This window comes from Piliocolobus tephrosceles, chromosome 2 (genome assembly GCF_002776525.5).
Source record: "Piliocolobus tephrosceles isolate RC106 chromosome 2, ASM277652v3, whole genome shotgun sequence".
Taxonomy (NCBI): Eukaryota; Metazoa; Chordata; class Mammalia; order Primates; family Cercopithecidae; genus Piliocolobus; species Piliocolobus tephrosceles.
This window is the reverse complement of record NC_045435.1, coordinates 86,877,502-86,896,600: the sequence shown is the minus strand read 5'-3', so window position 1 is coordinate 86,896,600 and position 19,099 is coordinate 86,877,502. Positions and strand designations below refer to the sequence as shown.

The 19,099-nt window shown below is 57.1% G+C and overlaps 1 protein-coding gene across 1 annotated transcript in view; it reads left to right on the top strand.

The window, feature by feature from the left end:
• Positions 1–19,099, top strand: part of BSN (bassoon presynaptic cytomatrix protein) — a 110,126-nt gene that overhangs the window by 81,769 nt on the left and 9,258 nt on the right. Inside the window, exons 4-6 of the mRNA XM_026447984.1 lie at positions 2,986–3,870; positions 11,366–11,833; positions 12,297–18,959. Of these exons, the coding sequence (XP_026303769.1) occupies positions 2,986–3,870; positions 11,366–11,833; positions 12,297–18,959 (8,016 nt within the window). The remainder of the gene's footprint in view (positions 1–2,985; positions 3,871–11,365; positions 11,834–12,296; positions 18,960–19,099) is intronic.

The following is a 19,099-nucleotide window of genomic DNA, read 5'->3' as shown; positions in this document are numbered from 1 at the left end:
TTTTGAGACAGAGTCTTGTTCTGTTGCCCAGGCTGGAGTGCAGTGGCGTGATCTCAGCTCACTGCAACCTCTGTCTCCCGGGTTCGAGTGATTCTCCTGCTCAGCCTCCCAAGTAGCTGGGACTACAGGTGTGTGCCACCATGCCCAGCTAATTTTTTGTATTTTTAGTAGAGACAGGATTTCACTGTGTTAGCCAGGATGATCTCAATCTCCTGACCTCATGATCCACCTGCCTCGGCCTCCCAAAGTGCTGGGATTCCAGGCGTGAGCCACCGCGCCCGGCCTGCCTTGCTTCTTAGAAAGCATCTGGGTGGGTTAATGGTTCGCAGCTAGGGGGATGGCTTCTCACCTCACTGCCTCAGTATCACTGTTCTTAGAGTTTCTAGAACTGGGATTGGCCTGTGGAGGGCTCTGCCAGGGTTTGCAGTGCTGACTTCTAGAGCCTGATTTGGCCTTTGGAAGAGGCAGGACTGCAGAAGGCACCAGGCTCCAGGCTGTCCAGGCTGCGGTTTAGGAGCTGCGCAGAGCTGTCAGGGCTGATCTTGCCAGCAGCAACACTTCCTAGCCAGGGAACCATTGAGAGCACGTTGCTAAAACATCTCAGATCTTGGTTTTCTCTCCTGTGAGGACAAAATGAGAGAATGCCTATGAACATGTCCTATGTGGTGCTTGGCACAAGGGGGTGCTCGCCAAAGTGCAGTGTTCTCCCTCTTCTTGGCTGCTGCTCTTGGGTTGCTGGGATAAGGCACCTGAGCCCAGGCCCCCTAACTGGCAAGTCAACCTGCAGCAGTAGCCCTGGGGCCTCAAGGCAGAGAGCAGGGCTGGAGTCACATGTGCAGGTAAATAAAAGGGGCCTTCTGCCCCAGAGATGAGATGACACCTTCCCCTGGTGATGAATGGGTGGCCAACAGGGTGCATTCAGAACCTCTGGTTGCAACCACAGACAGAGAACAACCTTGGCCTCCAGCCTTGGCTCTGGTTGATGAGGAGGAGACTTTTCATTGAGGCACCAAATCTCGGGGCTTCCACCTTGTCGAGCTGTGACCCACATGACCAAATTGCCAGGATGAATGAAGCAAGCCCCTCTGGGATGAGCCCTGCTCTGTACCACATGTTGTGTGCAGCCCTAAGAACACCCTATCAATGAGAGCTCATGGGCTGCTTTGGGGGATAAGAGATACCTCGTAAACAACAAATTAGTAGACACTTTGGGAAAGAATAAGCATTATGAAGAAAATAAGCTGGGTGATTTGATGCAGAGTACCCAGAGGGTGTTTTATTTTTATTTATTTATTTATTTAATTATTTTGAGATGGACCTTCGCTCTGTTGCTCAGGCTGGAGTACAGTGGTACAGTCTTGGCTTACTGCAACCTCCGCCTCCTGGGTTCAAGCAATTCTCCTGCCTCAGCCTCCCAAGTAGCTGAGATGACAGGCGTTCGCCACCACACCCGGCCAATTCTTACTATTTTCAGTAGAGACGGGATTTCACCATGTTGGTCAGGCTGGTCTCGAGCTCCTGACCTCAAATGATCCTCCTGCCTCTGCCTCCCAAAGTACCTGGATTACAGGTATGAGCCACCGCACCTGGCCAAAGGAGAGCGTTTTAGATTGTGTGGCCAGAGGAGTCCCTGGTGGGAAAGTGATACCTCAACTGAAATCTATACAAGCTGGGCCAGGGAGCAGAGGGAATACAGAGTACAAAGGCCCTGGTACAGAAATGAGCTCAGGGGACCACTTGGCAGAGCGGACAGCCTAGAGCATCTGCAGTGAGACAGCCAAGGGGAGATGGCAGAAAAAGAAGCCAGAGAGAGGGGGAGGCTGGAGTGGGTGACAGGGTTGTGCTGAAGAGTTCCCAAGGTGTTGTGGAAATCCACTTGGAGTGTTTGATCCTATTGGTGAGATGCAGGGTAGACTTGAGGCATAGCCAGATCCAGGGAATGGAATGAAGTCATCAGATCTACTCCTTTCTCCTTTCCTTGACTCCTACCATCTATGGACGTCATTCTTAGCATCTCTCCATATGTTGGGAAAGAAGACTACTACTGCTCCAAAGCTACATCCTTCTGATTAGTAATCCAAAGGAAAAGGAATAAAGACCCTCTCTCCTGTTGTTCATTACCAGACAACGTGGAGGGCTCTAACTGACTCTTTGCTAGGTCATGTGCCCATCCCTGCATGGGGCTAATGACAGAGGGAAACTATGTGTTTATCATGTGGATAGTGGCACGTGTCTCGTTTGCTCTGGAGGCATGAATTATCCCATTTCTTTAAAAAGCTATCTTCCTTAAGGGGAAAAAAAGGCTTTTAAAAATTCTACTTAACATCAGTCACTTACATTGCATTACTTTACCCTACTTATTTTGTTCTCAAGATTTTTCATTCTATATCTTGTTTCTTCAGCTAGACTCTAAGCTCCTTCAGGATAGAAATCATGGTTTCTTTTTATTCTCTATGCCTCCTTCTCCCACATATTACTCTTCACTTACTTATTCATTCTGCGAGTTTTTACTGAATATCCATTGCGTACAGGCACTGCTCTAGGGCCATGCCTTTCCTCTTGGATTAGGTTTTAAAAGATCAATCTGGTTGCTGTGTGTAAATGGCCTGAAGTGGGAAGCAGGGGAAGGCTACTGGGTTCATCCAAGCAAGGAGGTTGGGGTGCACAGATCTGAGGCACTACCAGGGGGTGGCAGGGAAGACTCTCAAGCAGGAGGGTCTGGCAGGCAGTGGGTTGGTGGTTGGGGTGGGGTCGGGGGATGAGACTGCCTCCGCTCTGCCTCACATGCCTGGCAACTCCTAGAGGGCAGGGGAGTGCCATCTGTCCTTCAACCCTGCCCCCTGGCATCCCAGAAACACCTGAGCAGGACTTGGTGCTCCTGCCTGTGCTAGGAGTGGCCTTGGCTGCTGTGAGACCTGCACTGACCTGAGCCATGAGTACCGCCAGTCCTGGCCGCCCTACTGACTATTTTGCTTCTCTCTTCAGGTGAAGGAGTGGCTCTGTCTGAACTGTCAGATGCAGAGGGCTCTGGGAATGGACATGACCACTGCACCTCGCTCCAAGAGCCAGCAGCAGCTGCACTCCCCAGCCCTGTCTCCTGCCCACTCCCCGGCCAAACAGCCCCTGGGGAAGCCAGAGCAAGAGAGATCTCGGGGTCCAGGAGGACTACAGCCTGGGTCCCGCCAGGGTGAGACAGCCAGGGCCACCTCAGTGCCAGGGCCTGCCCAAGCAGCTGCCCCTCCAGAGGTGGGGAGGGTGTCTCCTCAGCCCCCTCAACCCACCAAGCCTTCCACAGCTGAGCCCAGGCCACCTGCAGGAGAGGCCCCAGCCAAAAGTGCCACTGCAGTGCCCACTGGGCTTGGTGCCGCCGAGCAGACCCAGGAGGGCCTCACTGGTAAGCTCTTCGGCCTCGGCGCGTCACTGCTAACCCAGGCGAGCACCCTCATGTCTGTGCAGCCTGAGGCTGACACCCAGGGCCAGCCTGCCCCCAGCAAGGGGTCACCCAAGATCGTCTTCAGTGATGCCAGCAAGGAGGCTGGCCCAAAACCCTTGGGCTTAGGGCCCGGGCCTGGGCCAGCACCTGGAGCCAAAACTGAGCCTGGGGCTAGAACGGGTCCTGGATCTGGACCTGGAGCCCTGCCGAAAACTGGGGGAACAACCAGTCCAAAGCATGGAAGAGCAGAACATCAGGCTGCATCAAAGGTTGCTGCCAAGCCAAAGACCATGCCGAAGGAAAGGGCCACCTGCCCACTGTGCCAAGCCGAGCTCAATGTGGGCAGCAAGAGCCCAGCCAACTATAACACATGCACCACCTGCAGGCTCCAGGTGTGCAACCTGTGTGGCTTCAACCCAACACCCCACCTGGTGGAGGTAAGAGCTAGACCAAGCACGCTCCCTTGAGCCTTGATGAGAGGCTGGGCCTGGGTAGTGGGTGGCGTGGGAACCAGAAAGAGTACTGGGTCTGCAGCAGCCATGGGGCTGCCCCTGCACAACGAATGCTGCAGAGGGGCTGCATTCCTTTTCCTGTCCCTACCTCAGGCCCCAGTTCTACTCAGAACTAATTTTCACTCAGAGAACTAACTGGCACAGTAGTTGGGGGTAATGGTGCCTACTGACTCTGACTAGTGCCCTAAGGCTGATTCCAGAGTCCCTGAGCTGGCCTCCCCATTTCCAGCTACCATGGGCATGGCCCTGATGAAAGACACCAACCTCCCCTGCTCAGATAGGAGAACCTGAGGTCCCACACTGCCAGGGACCTGTGACCTTCAGAGGGGTAGGGATTGAATGACCGTGGGGTAGACGGTTGTGTCCCACATCCAGGGTCAGGTGGAAGGCTTTCCACAATGGGGCAGGGCATGTCCCACTGTCCAGGCTCCAGCCCAGCTAGGTGGTATTCAACCTTGATTGTCTCTTCTGAGGTCATAAGTGTTGATGTCTACTTGTCAAAGTCACAGCCTTTGGTCCACATATTTTACCCAGGCTGGGCCTGGGCTCTCCTTAGAGCTGCTGGTGGGATGCTCAGAGATGCTCCTCTTCCCCACAGGAAGGTTTGAGACAGACCTGGGGTTGTGGTTGTTCTCTCCGCAGTCCCTGCTCCAGGGAAGGGCACTGGGCACTGTGCTGCGCTAGGCAGGAGGGAGCAGGAGGCCCAGTGTAAGGCTCAGTGTTCCCTCGAAGCCTGGAGTCCAGCCCCAAGAGGCTCAGAAGGTGAAGGTGCCCTGGCAGAACTAGACCAGCCTGGGCCAGGAGCAGATGCTGCTTCTGCTCCTCCCTCAGTCCTGTGGCCCACTCTCCCTGGCCCAGGGCCACCCATGTGATCCCTACCGTGCTGCCTTGGGTATAGCTTGGTGTGTCTCCTTCCTTAGAGTGCCCTCAGTCTTGATAGGTGAATGTGTTTCCCAGCTGGGTCACGTTAGGAGATATTTGAGCCAAGGCCCTGCATCTTGCACATGGGCAGCCACCTGAGCCCTCTGGTCTCTTGGGCTGAGCCATTTGTAGCTGATGGTGGTGCAGGGGTGTGCGGAGTGCAAACTACCACTGGCCCAGGATGGGACAAGAGAGGAGAGCATGGTGTTGCCATCCATGGCCTCTGTGGCACCTTGTTCTGACTTCCCTTGGACCAGGACTCCACAGGAGTCCCCATGAGACCCCAGGGTGACTAGGAAGACTACTTTGGCCATCAAAGGCCACACTTTCCAATATGCAGGGAAGGGCAGCCCTGAGCAAGACAACTGACTTCCTCATGTGGCACCCATGTGGCCTTCTTGGCGCCACGAAGCCAACTCTCCAAGCTCTAGGTCTGGTGGTTCACTGGTGACAGTTTGCCTCACTGGCTCGGGGGAAGGGGTGCACCAGGGTGTTACCACAAGACCAGGAGAACCCTAGCTGGCTGCTCTGCCCAGAGACCTCCGGCACAAGCTCACTGCTGGTCAGGTGGGGCACCCTGACACTGAGCTATTGTGAGCCCCAGTGGACTTCTGAGTTGGCCTGGCCTGGAGGACTCCTGTCCCCAAGAGACCTTCCAGCCTACATTTCCTTATTAAGCAGAATGAGCATGAACGGGAGGGGAAAACTGTCTCTGTCCAGGAGCATAAATGTTCCTGACAGCTCCTCTTGGCGGCCCCTGGGCCAGGCCATGGGAAGTGCTGATTCTGCCCAAACAAGAGTTTCGTCCACACACTGACTAGATGAAATGTCTGGATTCTGACCTAGGCCTCTCATTAGCTGCTTGGTCCTGGCTTTCCTGGACCCTGGAGCTTCTGTCTTTTGATGGCCAGTGTTCCCCCCATCACACTCCTCTCAATTTCCTGCTGTCTCCATGTCCCGCCCCACTGCCCCCTCCTTAGCCAGGACTACTCTCGTCTCCACAGGGTCTGATGGGTCCCATGGGCCTGAAAGCAAAGCTGGGGGATGTCCTGGTCCTAGTCCTGGTCCTACCTCATCCCCAGCCCAGGCTGCTCCTGACAGCAGGCAGGGGTGATGAAGTCTCTCTAACTCCTTTCTCATAGCTCTCCCTGTCAATGCTGCTGTCCCCAGAGGGCCTGTGGCTATTCTGGGGAAGGTGTGGATAGGTGGCCCTAATGCCCGTCCCATGGTTCCCACCATAGAGATTGTACCACCATCCACCACCAGGGACACAAGCCAGCAGCTCAGGGTCATCCTCACCTCCTCCTCTTTAACCTCTGCACCTGCTCCGTGGACCAAACCCTGCCAGCTCTGCATCCCCACTGTCACAAGAATCTGGCCTCTCTCCCACCCATGGTCACAGCCTTAGTCCTTCCATCCTTATCCTGCCTTACCCACACAATGACCAAAACCTCTGTGCAGCTTCACCTGACTTGGGTCTAGCGAGGGGCTGGTGTTGATATGTTCCCCATCCCCTCAGCATTGCTTTTCTTTATTGAGGCCCCTAACCAGGTCGTGGGCTGTCTTGGATCTCACCTCAGCCAATGGCCACTTGGCATCCTGAGCAATTTTGTGCTTCCCTGTGACCTACTTTGTGTGTTCTTGGTTAGAGGTTTCTGATTTCTCAGCACTTGCCAGAGACACTTACCCTGCCTTGGGAGTGTGGTGGTAAGGCCAGCAGGTCCTTCTCCGGGTCCTAAGGGTGGGTCTGCCATGGCTGTCTCTCTCTGGACCTTGCCGGCTCAAGAATGACTGTGCTGTGTCTCTGTGCACAAAGAAGGGACAGACCAGTGGAGCCCCACTCATAGCTCCCCACAGCCCTGTTAGACCTCCTGGGACTCCACCTGAGGCCAGAGTCAACCATCTGGGCTAATGGGTTGGGAATTTTCCCCATAGGTTGGACATTTTCCTGAACATTTCTGAGCTGTAAAAGTCTTTCTTCTTTCTAGATTGGGAGTTCAGAGCACACAGTAGAGGAGGGAGTAAAATTAGATCCTTTTTCCTCTTGAACTTTCCTCTGAAAAAAATAACCATAGTGCTATTTAGTAAGCCATTTCATAAAATCAAGAGTTGTTGATTCCAATTTTTTTAATCTTTTATCTTTTTATCCACATATTTATCTTTTGGAAGGATAATAGTACCCTCTGGCTTAATTTTTGATTGACTTTCAGTTCAAAATAGAGTTTGTGAAGAAATCAGTAGAATTGGAATTGTGACAGTAACATTACCAGTCTCTTATTGTATCATCATTGCCATAATTCCAGCTGTGCCCTCGAGAAGTCGGGCCTCCCTGGGCAAAGTCCCTTGCACTTGTGATATGTGGGGCAGGGCTTGCTCAGTGGGGCAGGGGTTGCAGCAGGGGCATCAGGCCAGAGGCTCTGTTGCCTCCCATATAGAATAGGGACCACAATACTCCCTCTTAGGTTTCTGTGAGAACCAGGTGAGATGCTGTACCTCAGATACTTACGTAAGGCCTGACACAGTCAGCCCTTAAGCCAGGATATTGGAACAGGAGTATCCTAAAAGAGGGTCTCTGTGTGAGAAAGGAAGCATCCCTATGAGCCCCTATCTGGCTGTGGATGGACCCTGTGCCCGGTATAAGCTCTTGGTATCATGAGGGATGCCCCACAGAGAATGAACACATTTGATGCTGGGGAGTGTAGGGGGTACAGCCCAGCCACAAGGACACACACTGGGGACACCAGGGAGGGTTTATTTTATGAGAGGAAGAGGCCGAGAAAGAAGGAGCTTAGGCATGTCCAATGACAGGGAGGCTCAGGGTAGCAGAGTCAGGAGAGGAATAGCAGCACCAGTGATGGCCATCCCTGTGGTCCAGTGTCCTCCAAGATGACTCCTGGGCGTCCTTTTCTCTAGAGTTTTCATTCACAGCCCCCTGGTCTGGCAGCAGGGCTGAGGGTGTTTAGGGCCAGGCAGCTGGCCATAGGGCATTGACTGGGAATGGTGTCACCATAACCATACTGGCATGCAGGCCAACTCCACTTATGAAGAGATTACGTGGACTGCAGGTTTATTTAGACGATGGCAGACAGTGCAGGATCTGTCCCGACTCACAAGGCACAATAGCAAGTGGTCCCAGAAGGCAGCAGCTCTCATGTGCCTAGAGGGTACCCCACTAACTCAGTCATCTCATTTCCCCTCCTTTACCCTAAATAGTGATGCCCTGAACTACTGAGTGCCATCTGATGGCATACACACCTGCCTCTCCCACTGTTAGGTGATGATTGTCCTTGGGGAATTTGTACCTTTCTGCCCCAGAAAGGAACTGGATAGAGGGAATGAGACAGAAGTAGTCATCAGAGCCACCCCATTATCCATCCCCTGCCCTTTTGTCGAAGAGGCCAGGCGAAGGGGTAAGCAGGCAGCACTTTCCCAAGGACTGGGGCTGGCATGGGCTGAGTGAGGCAGAGTACAAGAGGGCTGTGCAATCAATGGATGGCTGAATGAGGAAGGAACACTGAAACTGGGGAATGGAAACGAGCAGAAGAATAAGGGAATGAACTATTGGGATGGAGGTAGGGGTATGTTGGGGTTGGAGAAAATGAGAATAGAATGAATAAAGAAATTGGAACCCCAGCAACTGTGTCCCAGCCCCCAGGCACAGAGATTCTACATGGCCTGCCTTCCACCCAATTCTCATTCCCCAGAAGACTTGGGCCTGGGCCAGGTCTCCCCTGGCTCTACTACCAGTCCCAGTGCCCTGTACCCTTCTTCCCCACTCCCAGGGGGCTTGTGAAGGGCCTCCAGCAGCCAGGTCAATGTTTATTTTTAGCCCTTACTTCACACGCCTCTTCCTGCCTGCTCTCCCTTCCCCACTGCCTACTATAGCAGAGCCAGGAGCAAGAGGGCCTGCCAGGCAACCTGCAACCTGGCTGTCTCCATGAATAAGTGTATGAAGGAGCAAAGCCCCAGGGAGCATGTGACCACAGGTAACATCTCTGCTGAGGGCTGGGCCTCTGGGCTCAGGCAAGGAGGCCTCTCCAGCATTTGGTCAGAGCACTTAGCATTAGGTCTGCCTCCTCCATCCAGACCACCCTTCCAAGGTGACTTGTTTCATTTAGACTGTTGCTTCTGTGTGGGGTTTGCAGGCCAGAGATGGAGTTAGGGGTTTGCCAGGCCACCAAGGTAGGCCAGGGCAGATAACCAAACTTTAAGAGGCCTAACATGGGATGGGTGTGCACAGGGCTCCAAAGTGGAGTTAGGGCAGCATTGCCTTGGTCCGGCCCACTAGGCCTAGATCCTAAACCCATCATGCTGACCATAGGGCTGGGGAAGGGGCTGTTTGCTTATTTCCAGAGCTCTCTCTCTTGGTCTTTGCCTATAGCCCTGCCATCTCTCCGGGGTCATTTTGCCACCTCACAGTCCTTTCTGACATGGGGGAATTTCCATTGTGTACACAGGTGATGCTGGGGGCATGTGAGCTAGGGTTCCTGGATCAGGCTGTGTGCTCTCCCATGTCTTGTTCTTCTGGGGCTTGGTCTCAACCTATCCAGAATTCTCCCCAGGCACCTCTGGGGGTGCACCCTACCAGGCCAAGTGAGCCCAGGTCCTGGCCAGTGGCCAGCACTTACTGCCTCGTGGGGTTTTTTGTGGAGACACATTGAGCGTCAGATAAGGTTCAAGGGAGTCAAAAGTGGTGTTAGGGCTGGGCTGTGCAGAGAACAGAGTGAATATATGTATGTAGGGCATCTAAAGGGTTCCGCTCCACAGCTGGGCCACTGCCCCATTCCTCTGCCTGGGACTTGTGCACAGGGTTGGGCCTTGGGGAAGAGTAGAAGCTCCAGTGGGAAAGAAGCAGTCTCGACCCTGAGTAACCAGCCTGGGGAGCGGGCCTGTCCCTCAGCACACACCAAGGCCCTATCACCTGCCCAGCCTGTCCTCTGCTGAAGCCCAGAGAAGAGAAGTGGAGTGTAGCTCTCTGTGGACAGCAAACCAGGGCAGAATCATTGACATATTATCTGCCATGGTGGCCCTAGGATGCCAGGCTGAGGCAGTCACCCTAGGGGTACCAGACTTCCAAGGCTGCCAGAGGCAGCATGTGAGGTGAGGGTACTGAGGTTGTTAGCCTTCCTGGGGGTGGCAGGGGCCAAGCGTCACCTCCTTTTCCAGTTCTCTGGCTCTGTGACCTTGTGATTCTTATGGTCCATCTCAGTGACAGAGTTGCTGGTGGGAGCCTATATGTCCAGGCACCTGGCATGAGTGAGCTCCCTGCAGGATGGAGGGAGCAGTAAGGCTCTGTGCCTCAGAGTAAGAACAGGCACAGGTGTCTGTGGGACCCTGCTCTGGGCTCCCCTGTAGCTCTCATTTCCCATCCCATGTGGGCCAGGGAAGGACTTCAAATCCTGCCAAGGAGGAACCCTGTGATTCTGGAGGAGGCTACTGGGAGACATGCCCCTGTCAGCCTCAGACCTGCTTCAGGAATCACCCGTTTAGGCCACAGAGATGCCCAAACCCTATACCTGTACAAGGCAGCTGGGGCTGGGAGACTTGGACTTCACTTCTTGTATTCTGGGGGCTTCACCATTAATACCTGTGTCATACTTGTAAATGACCTGTTTGGGGTTGTGGGCTCCAGAAAGGCTGCATGCCAGTGCCTGTCTGTCTGCTGAGTCATGGCTATCTTCAGCTCCCAGTCCTGGGCCTGAAACAGTAGAGGATCCTGAGAGTGGTGGACTGATGGTTGAGAATTTGATCCCAGTCCAGCTCTGGAAGGAGCAGGGCGCCTGACACAAGGACCACTACACATAGTCCCCATCAGAGGAACAGTCCAGTGCCCTGGGGGCAGGAGGAGGCCTCTACCTAAGGGCCTCTGCTGGCCTTAGACAAGGTGACTTGGGCTGGGGATTTGAGCAGGGAGGACTGCACAGCCCCTCTGTCCTCCACCAAGCAGGGCTACTCTCAGATAGCCTCCCCGGCCCCAGGAGTCTGCACCCTGTATAGCATAGCCCTTACCTGGGGAAGAGTGTGGGGAAGGATGGAGTCAGACCTGAGAGCTGGGAGGCAGGGGAAGCGTAGTGCCTCCAGGAAGTGCTCCATGCTTGGATGCCACTCCTGTTCTGCAAGAGTTCTCAACTGCCCGCTAGGAGCTGTTTGCTCCTTCAAATTGAGACCTCAGCTTCCCCCTATGCTTAGGGCTAGACCCTCCCTTTCCCCACAGATCTTCCCCTCTTCTGGCTGAGTGAAAAGTTCTCTGTGGGTTAAGGAAGGTACTCTTCTTTGGGGTTGTTACTTACATTTTGACTTTGTGTATGTTCATCTTAAGGATAGGGGAGTTGGTTATTTGGGGGTAGTAAATCGATCTGTCTTTTTTTCCTTATGTCTTTGGTGTCATGCTTTGAAAGTTCTCTCCTCCCTAAGGTTACAGAAATAGTTATGGAAATGTTATTTGAGGACTTCAGTGTCTTTTTAATTTTCATCAACCCCCTCTCCCATTTCCTTGCAGAAAACAGAGTGGCTGTGTCTGAACTGCCAAACCAAGCGGCTACTGGAGGGCAGCCTGGGAGAGCCGACCCCTCTGCCGCCACCCACCTCACAGCAGCCTCCCGTGGGGGCCCCTCACCGTGCATCTGGAGCATCCCCTCTGAAGCAGAAAGGGTCACAGGGGCTGGGCCAGCCATCAGGCCCCCTGCCTGCCAAGGCCAGCCCTTTACCCACCAAGGCCAGCCCTCTGCCCACCAAGGCCAGCCCCCAGGCCAAGCCCCTCAGGGCTTCTGAACCCAGCAAGACCCCAAGCAGTGCCCAGGAAAAGAAGAGCGGAGTTCCCACTAAAGCTGAGCCCATGCCGAAGCCACCTCCAGAGACTACCCCAGCCCCTGGGACTCCTAAAGTAAAGAGTGGGGTGAGGAGGGCTGAACCTGCCACCCCTGTCGTCAAGGCTGTTCCAGAAGCCCCCAAGGGTGGGGAGGCGGAGGTCAGTCCCATTCACTTCCCAGAGACCCTAGCTTTCAGATAGGACAGTCTATGGAAAGGCTTGCCTCCCTGGGTGGCTGAGGCTGTAGGCTCAGGACAGGTGCCTTGGGGCCACACAGGAGGGAAGGGACACAATAGGAGGAAAGTCTAGATGAGGTTCTGGCAAGCTTGGAGACTGTGAGTTTTACACTGGTGCTGTGTCTGGCACCTTGTTAGATGCTTTGCTGGGTTTTGATACCCTTTGATCTAGTAAAGTTTCTCTTTGAAGACCAAGGGCTGGTTTGGGCCTGCCATGGACCCTTCAGATTATTCAAGGCCAGAAGGAGACAGGGTGGGTGGCGGGCCCTAAACCCTTGGGAAATGGACAGACTCTTCCCCAGGGTCCTGGGATTGACAGGGAGGGTTGGGTTCCCACCACAAGCTTTGCCATGGGGAGTCAGTGTCTGCTTTTCACCCTGCTGCAGGACCTGGTGGGCAAGCCTTACTCTCAGGATATGTCTCGGAGCCCACAGAGCCTCAGTGACACAGGCTATTCCTCCGACGGCATCTCTAGCTCCCAGAGTGAGATCACAGGAGTCGTGCAGCAGGAGGTGGAACAGCTGGACAGCGCAGGGGTGACAGGGCCACATCCACCCAGCCCCTCTGAGATCCACAAGGTGGGGAGCAGCATGCGGCCTTTGCTGCAGGCCCAGGGCCTGGCCCCCAGTGGTGAGCGGAGCAAGCCACTCTCCAGCAGTACTGGCGAGGAGCAGAAGCAGCGGCCCCACTCCTTGTCCATCACGCCTGAGGCCTTTGACTCTGATGAGGAGCTGGAGGATATCCTGGAGGAAGACGAAGACTCTGTTGAGTGGAGGCGCCGGAGAGAGAAGCAGGACACTGCTGAGTCCTCAGACGACTTTGGCAGCCAACTGAGGCACGACTATGTGGAGGACAGCAGTGAGGGTGGCCTGTCACCTCTTCCACCCCAGCCCCCAGCCCGGGCAGCAGAACTGACTGATGAGGAGTTCATGCGACGGCAGATTCTGGAGATGAGCGCCGAGGAAGACAACCTGGAGGAGGATGACACTGCCACCTCCGGGCGTGGCCTGGCCAAACATGGCACCCAGAAGGGTGGCCCCAGACCCAGGCCTGAGCCTAGCCAAGAACCAGCAGCACTGCCCAAGAGGCGCCTGCCCCACAATGCCACCACAGGCTATGAGGAGCTGCTCCCTGAGGGAGGCCCAGCAGAAGCTACCGATGGCAGTGGAGCCCTGCAGGGTGGGCTCCGTCGCTTCAAGACCATTGAGCTCAACAGCACGGGCAGTTATAGTCATGAGCTAGACCTGGGCCAAGGCCCAGACCCCAGTCTGGACCGGGAGCCCGAGCTGGAGATGGAGAGCCTGACGGGCTCCCCTGAGGACCGTTCCCGTGGTGAGCACTCCTCTACACTGCCTGCCTCCACACCCAGCTACACCTCAGGTACCTCTCCCACCTCTCTGTCCTCCCTAGAGGAGGACAGTGACAGCAGCCCCAGCCGCAGGCAGCGTCTAGAAGAAGCGAAGCAGCAGCGCAAGGCCCGGCACCGCTCCCACGGGCCCCTGCTACCCACCATTGAGGACTCTTCGGAGGAGGAGGAGCTGCGGGAGGAAGAGGAGCTACTGCGTGAGCAAGAGAAGATGCGGGAGGTGGAGCAGCAGCGCATCCGCAGCACGGCCCGCAAGACCCGGCGGGACAAGGAAGAACTGCGGGCCCAGCGGAGGCGAGAGCGCTCCAAGACACCACCCAGTAACTTGTCACCCATTGAGGACGCCTCCCCCACGGAGGAGCTGAGGCAGGCGGCCGAGATGGAGGAGCTGCACCGCTCCTCCTGCTCCGAGTACTCACCCTCGCCCTCCCTTGACTCTGAGGCTGAGGCCTTGGATGGTGGCCCTAGCCGGCTTTACAAGTCAGGCAGTGAGTACAACCTGCCCACTTTCATGTCCCTCTACTCACCAACCGAGACACCCTCTGGCAGCTCCACCACTCCCAGTTCTGGACGGCCCCTCAAGAGCGCCGAGGAGGCTTATGAGGAGATGATGCGCAAAGCTGAGCTGCTTCAGAGGCAGCAAGGCCAGGCGGCAGGGGCCCGGGGACCCCATGGCGGCTCCTCTCAGCCCACAGGCCCCCGGGGCTTGGGCTCCTTCGAATATCAAGACACTGCAGACCGTGACTATGGTCGGGCTGCTCAGCCTGCCGCAGAGGGCACGCCAGCCAGCCTGGGAGTAGCCGTGTATGAAGAAATCCTTCAGACATCACAGAGCATAGTCCGTATGCGGCAGGCCTCCTCACGAGACCTGGCTTTTGCTGAGGACAAAAAGAAGGAGAAGCAGTTTCTAAATGCTGAGAGTGCATACATGGACCCAATGAAGCAAAATGGCGGCCCCCTTACCCCTGGTACCAGTCCCACCCAGCTCACGGCCCCTGTGTCCTTCTCTACCCCCACCTCCTCAGACAGCAGCGGGGTCCGAGTTATTCCCGATGTCCGTGTCACTCAGCATTTTGCAAAGGAGACTCAGGACCCCCTCAAGCTGCACAGCTCTCCTGCTTCCCCCAGCTTAACCTCCAAGGAGGTAGGCATGCCCTTTTCCCAGGGCCCTGGAACCCCAGCCACCACAGCTGTGGCTCCTTGTCCAGCTGGGCTGCTACGAGGATATATGACTCCAGCCTCCCCAGCAGGCTCCGAGCGCAGTCCTTCACCATCTTCCACAGCCCACAGCTATGGACACAGCCCAACCACTGCAAACTATGGGTCCCAAACTGAGGATCTACCCCAGGCCCCCAGTGGCCTTGCTGCAGCTGGACAGGCTGCTAGAGAGAAGCCCCTGAGTGCGAGTGATGGTGAGGGTGGCACTCCTCAGCCTTCCCGGGCATATTCCTACGTTGCAAGCTCCAGCCCACCTGTCTCCCCATCTTCCCCCTCAGAGAGTCCCACATTCTCCCCTGGCAAGCTGGGCCCAAGGGCCACAGCAGAGTTCTCTACACAGACGCCAAGTCCAGCCCCTGCCTCCGACATGCCACGGAGCCCTGGTGCCCCCACTCCATCACCTATGGTAGCCCAGGGCACACAAACACCACATCGACCCAGCACGCCTCGCCTGGTGTGGCAGGAGTCCTCTCAGGAGGCTCCCTTTATGGTCATCACACTGGCATCAGATGCCTCCAGCCAGACCAGAATGGTACATGCCAGTGCCTCCACCTCCCCACTCTGCTCACCTACTGAAATCCAGCCCACCACCCATGGCTACAGCCAGACAACACCTCCGAGTGTGTCTCAGCTGCCCCCAGAGCCACCTGGGCCATCTGGCTTTCCACGGGCACCCAGTGCTGGTGCGGACGGGCCCCTGGCACTGTATGGCTGGGGTGCCCTCCCTGCTGAGAACATCTCCCTGTGCCGGATCTCCTCTGTCCCTGGGACATCTAGGGTGGAGCCAGGCCCCCGGCCCCCTGGCACTGCAGTGGTAGACCTCCGCACAGCTGTCAAGCCCACTCCCATCATCCTCACTGACCAGGGCATGGACCTCACCTCTCTTGCTGTGGAAGCGAGGAAGTATGGTCTTGCCCTGGATCCAATCCCAGGACGGCAGTCGACTGCTGTGCAGCCCTTGGTTATCAACCTCAATGCCCAGGAGCAGACCCATACCTTCCTTGCCACTGCCACCACAGTGAGCATCACCATGGCCTCGTCTGTGCTCATGGCTCAACAAAAGCAGCCTGTGGTCTATGGAGACCCCTACCAGAGCCGCCTTGATTTTGGCCAGGGTGGGGGTAGCCCTGTGTGCCTGGCCCAGGTCAAACAAGTAGAGCAGGCTGTCCAGACAGCCCCATACCGAAGTGGGCCCCGGGGAAGACCCAGGGAGGCCAAGTTTGCCAGATATAACCTGCCCAACCAAGTAGCACCTCTGGCCAGAAGGGACGTTTTGATCACTCAGATGGGCACCGCCCAGAGCATTGGCCTCAAGCCAGGCCCAGTGCCAGAGCTGGGTGCCGAGCCCCACCGGGCTACCCCTGCAGAGTTGCGGTCACATGCTCTGCCAGGTGCCAGGAAGCCACACACAGTGGTGGTGCAGATGGGAGAGGGCACGGCAGGCACTGTGACCACACTGCTCCCAGAGGAGCCTGCGGGTGCCCTGGACCTTACCGGGATGAGGCCTGAGAGCCAGCTGGCATGCTGTGACATGGTCTACAAGCTCCCCTTTGGCAGCAGCTGCACTGGCACCTTCCACCCAGCCCCCAGTGTGCCTGAGAAGAGCATGGCAGATGCTGCCCCACCTGGCCAAAGCAGTGGCCCCTTCTATGGTCCCCGGGACGCTGAGCCTCCTGAGCCCCCCACCTACCGGGCACAGGGGGCTGTGGGGCCTGGGCCCCATGAGGAGCAGAGGCCCTACCCACAAGGCCTGCCTGGTAGGCTGTACTCCTCCATGTCTGACACCAATTTGGCTGAGGCTGGCCTCAACTACCATGCCCAGAGGATCGGGCAGCTCTTCCAGGGTCCTGGACGAGAGTCAGCTATGGACCTCAGCTCGCTGAAGCACTCTTACAGTCTGGGCTTTGCGGACGGACGCTACCTCGGGCAGGGCTTGCAGTATGGCTCAGTCACGGACCTGCGTCATCCTACAGACCTTTTGGCTCACCCGCTTCCCATGCGGCGCTATAGCTCAGTGTCGAACATCTATTCGGACCACAGGTACGGCCCACGGGGAGATGCAGTTGGCTTCCAGGAGGCCAGCCTGGCCCAGTACAGTGCCACCACCGCCCGTGAAATCAGTCGCATGTGCGCTGCCCTCAACTCCATGGACCAGTATGGTGGGCGGCATGGCATTGGTGGTGGTGGCCCTGACCTTGTGCAGTACCAGCCTCAGCACGGGCCTGGGCTCAGTGCTCCGCAGAGTCTGGCTCCCCTCAGACCTGGACTCCTTGGTAACCCCACCTTTCCAGAGGGCCACCCAAGTCCTGGGAACTTTGCCCAGTATGGGCCTGCAGCAGGCCAGGGAACAGCAGTCAGACAGCTGCTGCCGTCCACAGCCACTGTACGTGCAGCTGATGGCATGATCTACTCGACTATCAATACCCCAATTGCTGCAACACTGCCCATCACCACCCAGCCTGCCTCAGTCCTGCGGCCCATGGTGCGTGGTGGCATGTACAGGCCTTATGCATCTGGTGGAATCACGGCCGTGCCACTCACCAGTCTGACACGTGTGCCCATGATTGCCCCCCGGGTACCTCTTGGACCCACAGGGCTGTACCGATATCCTGCACCAAGTAGATTTCCCATTGCTTCCAGTGTTCCACCTGCAGAAGGGCCTGTCTATCTGGGGAAACCTGCTGCTGCCAAGGCCTCCGGGGCTGGGGGTCCCCCAAGGCCAGAGATACCAGTAGGGGCTGCACGGGAAGAGCCTCTTCCCACAACCACCCCTGCTGCCATCAAGGAGGCTGCAGGAGCCCCAGCTCCTGCCCCACTAGCTGGCCAGAAGCCACCAGTAGATGCTGCTCCCGGGGGTGGCAGTGGGGCCCTCAGCCGGTCAGGGCTCGAGAAAGAGGAAGCATCACAGGAGGAGAGGCAGCGGAAGCAACAGGAGCAGCTACTCCAGCTAGAGCGGGAGCGGGTGGAGTTGGAGAAGCTGCGACAACTTCGGCTGCAAGAGGAGCTAGAGCGGGAACGTGTGGAGCTGCAGAGGCACCGTGAGGAGGAGCAGCTGCTGGTGCAGCGGGAGTTGCAGGAGCTGCAGACCATCAAGCACCATGTGCTGCAGCAGCAGCAAGAGGAACGCCAGGCTCAATTTGCACTGCAGCGGGAACAGCTAGCGCAGCAGCGTCTGCAGCTGGAGCAGATCCAGCAGCTGCAGCAGCAGCTGCAGCAGCAGTTAGAGGAGCAGAAGCAGCGGCAGAAGGCTCCCTTTCCTGCAGCCTGTGAGGCACCTGGCCGAGGGCCTCCCCTAGCGGCTGCTGAGCTGGCCCAGAATGGCCAGTATTGGCCCCCGCTTACCCATGCAGCCTTCATTGCCATGGCAGGGCCTGAAGGACCCGGGCAACCTCGTGAGCCTGTGTTGCACCGGGGTCTCCCCAGCTCTGCCTCAGACATGTCACTGCAAACAGAGGAGCAGTGGGAGGCCAGCCGTGGTGGCATCAAGAAGCGGCACTCCATGCCACGCCTGCGGGATGCCTGTGAGCCGGAGTCTGGGGCTGAGCCCTGTGTGGTCAGGAGGATTGCCGACAGCAGCGTGCAGACAGATGATGAGGATGGGGAGGGCCGCTACCTCTTGAGTCGGCGACGCCGGGCACGGCGGAGTGCTGACTGCAGCGTGCAGACGGACGACGAGGACAGTGCTGAGTGGGAGCAGCCAGTGCGCCGCCGCAGGTCGCGTCTTCCCCGCCACTCAGACTCAGGCTCTGACAGCAAGCACGACGCCACTGCCTCGTCATCCAGTGCTGCTGCCACTGTGAGGGCCATGAGCAGCGTGGGCATCCAGACCATCAGTGACTGCTCTGTGCAGACGGAGCCTGACCAGCTGCCCAGGGTCTCTCCAGCCATCCACATCACAGCTGCCACCGATCCCAAGGTGGAGATTGTCAGGTACATATCGGCGCCAGAGAAGACTGGGCGCGGGGAGAGCCTGGCCTGCCAGACGGAGCCAGATGGGCAGGCCCAGGGTGTAGCCGGGCCGCAGCTTGTAGGGCCAACTGCCATCAGCCCCTACCTGCCTGGCATCCAGATCGTCACCCCAGGGCCTCTGGGCAGATTTGAAAAAAAGAAGCCAGATCCCCTGGAGATTGGGTACCAGGCCCACCTGCCTCCGGAGTCTCTCTCACAGCTTGTGAGCCGCCAGCCTCCCAAGTCCCCTCAGGTCCTCTACTCACCAGTCTCACCCCTGTCCCCTCACCGGCTCCTGGACACCTCCTTTGCTTCCAGTGAGAGGCTGAACAAGGCTCATGTGAGTCCCCAGAAGCACTTCACGGCTGACAGCGCTCTCCGCCAGCAGACGCTGCCTCGCCCCATGAAGACCCTGCAGCGGTCCTTGTCTGACCCTAAGCCCCTCAGCCCCACCGCTGAAGAGTCTGCCAAAGAGAGATTCTCCCTCTACCAGCACCAGGGGGGACTGGGTAGCCAGGTATGGGAACAGGGGCTGTTCCAGGGTGGGACAGGGGTCTCTGCCTAGCCTGAGGGGCCCCCACAGGGAGGGGCTTCTTCTGGGGTGGGAGTAGAGGCATCTTTGGCCCCAGAGGCCCAGGGGAAGGTGTCAATGAGCAG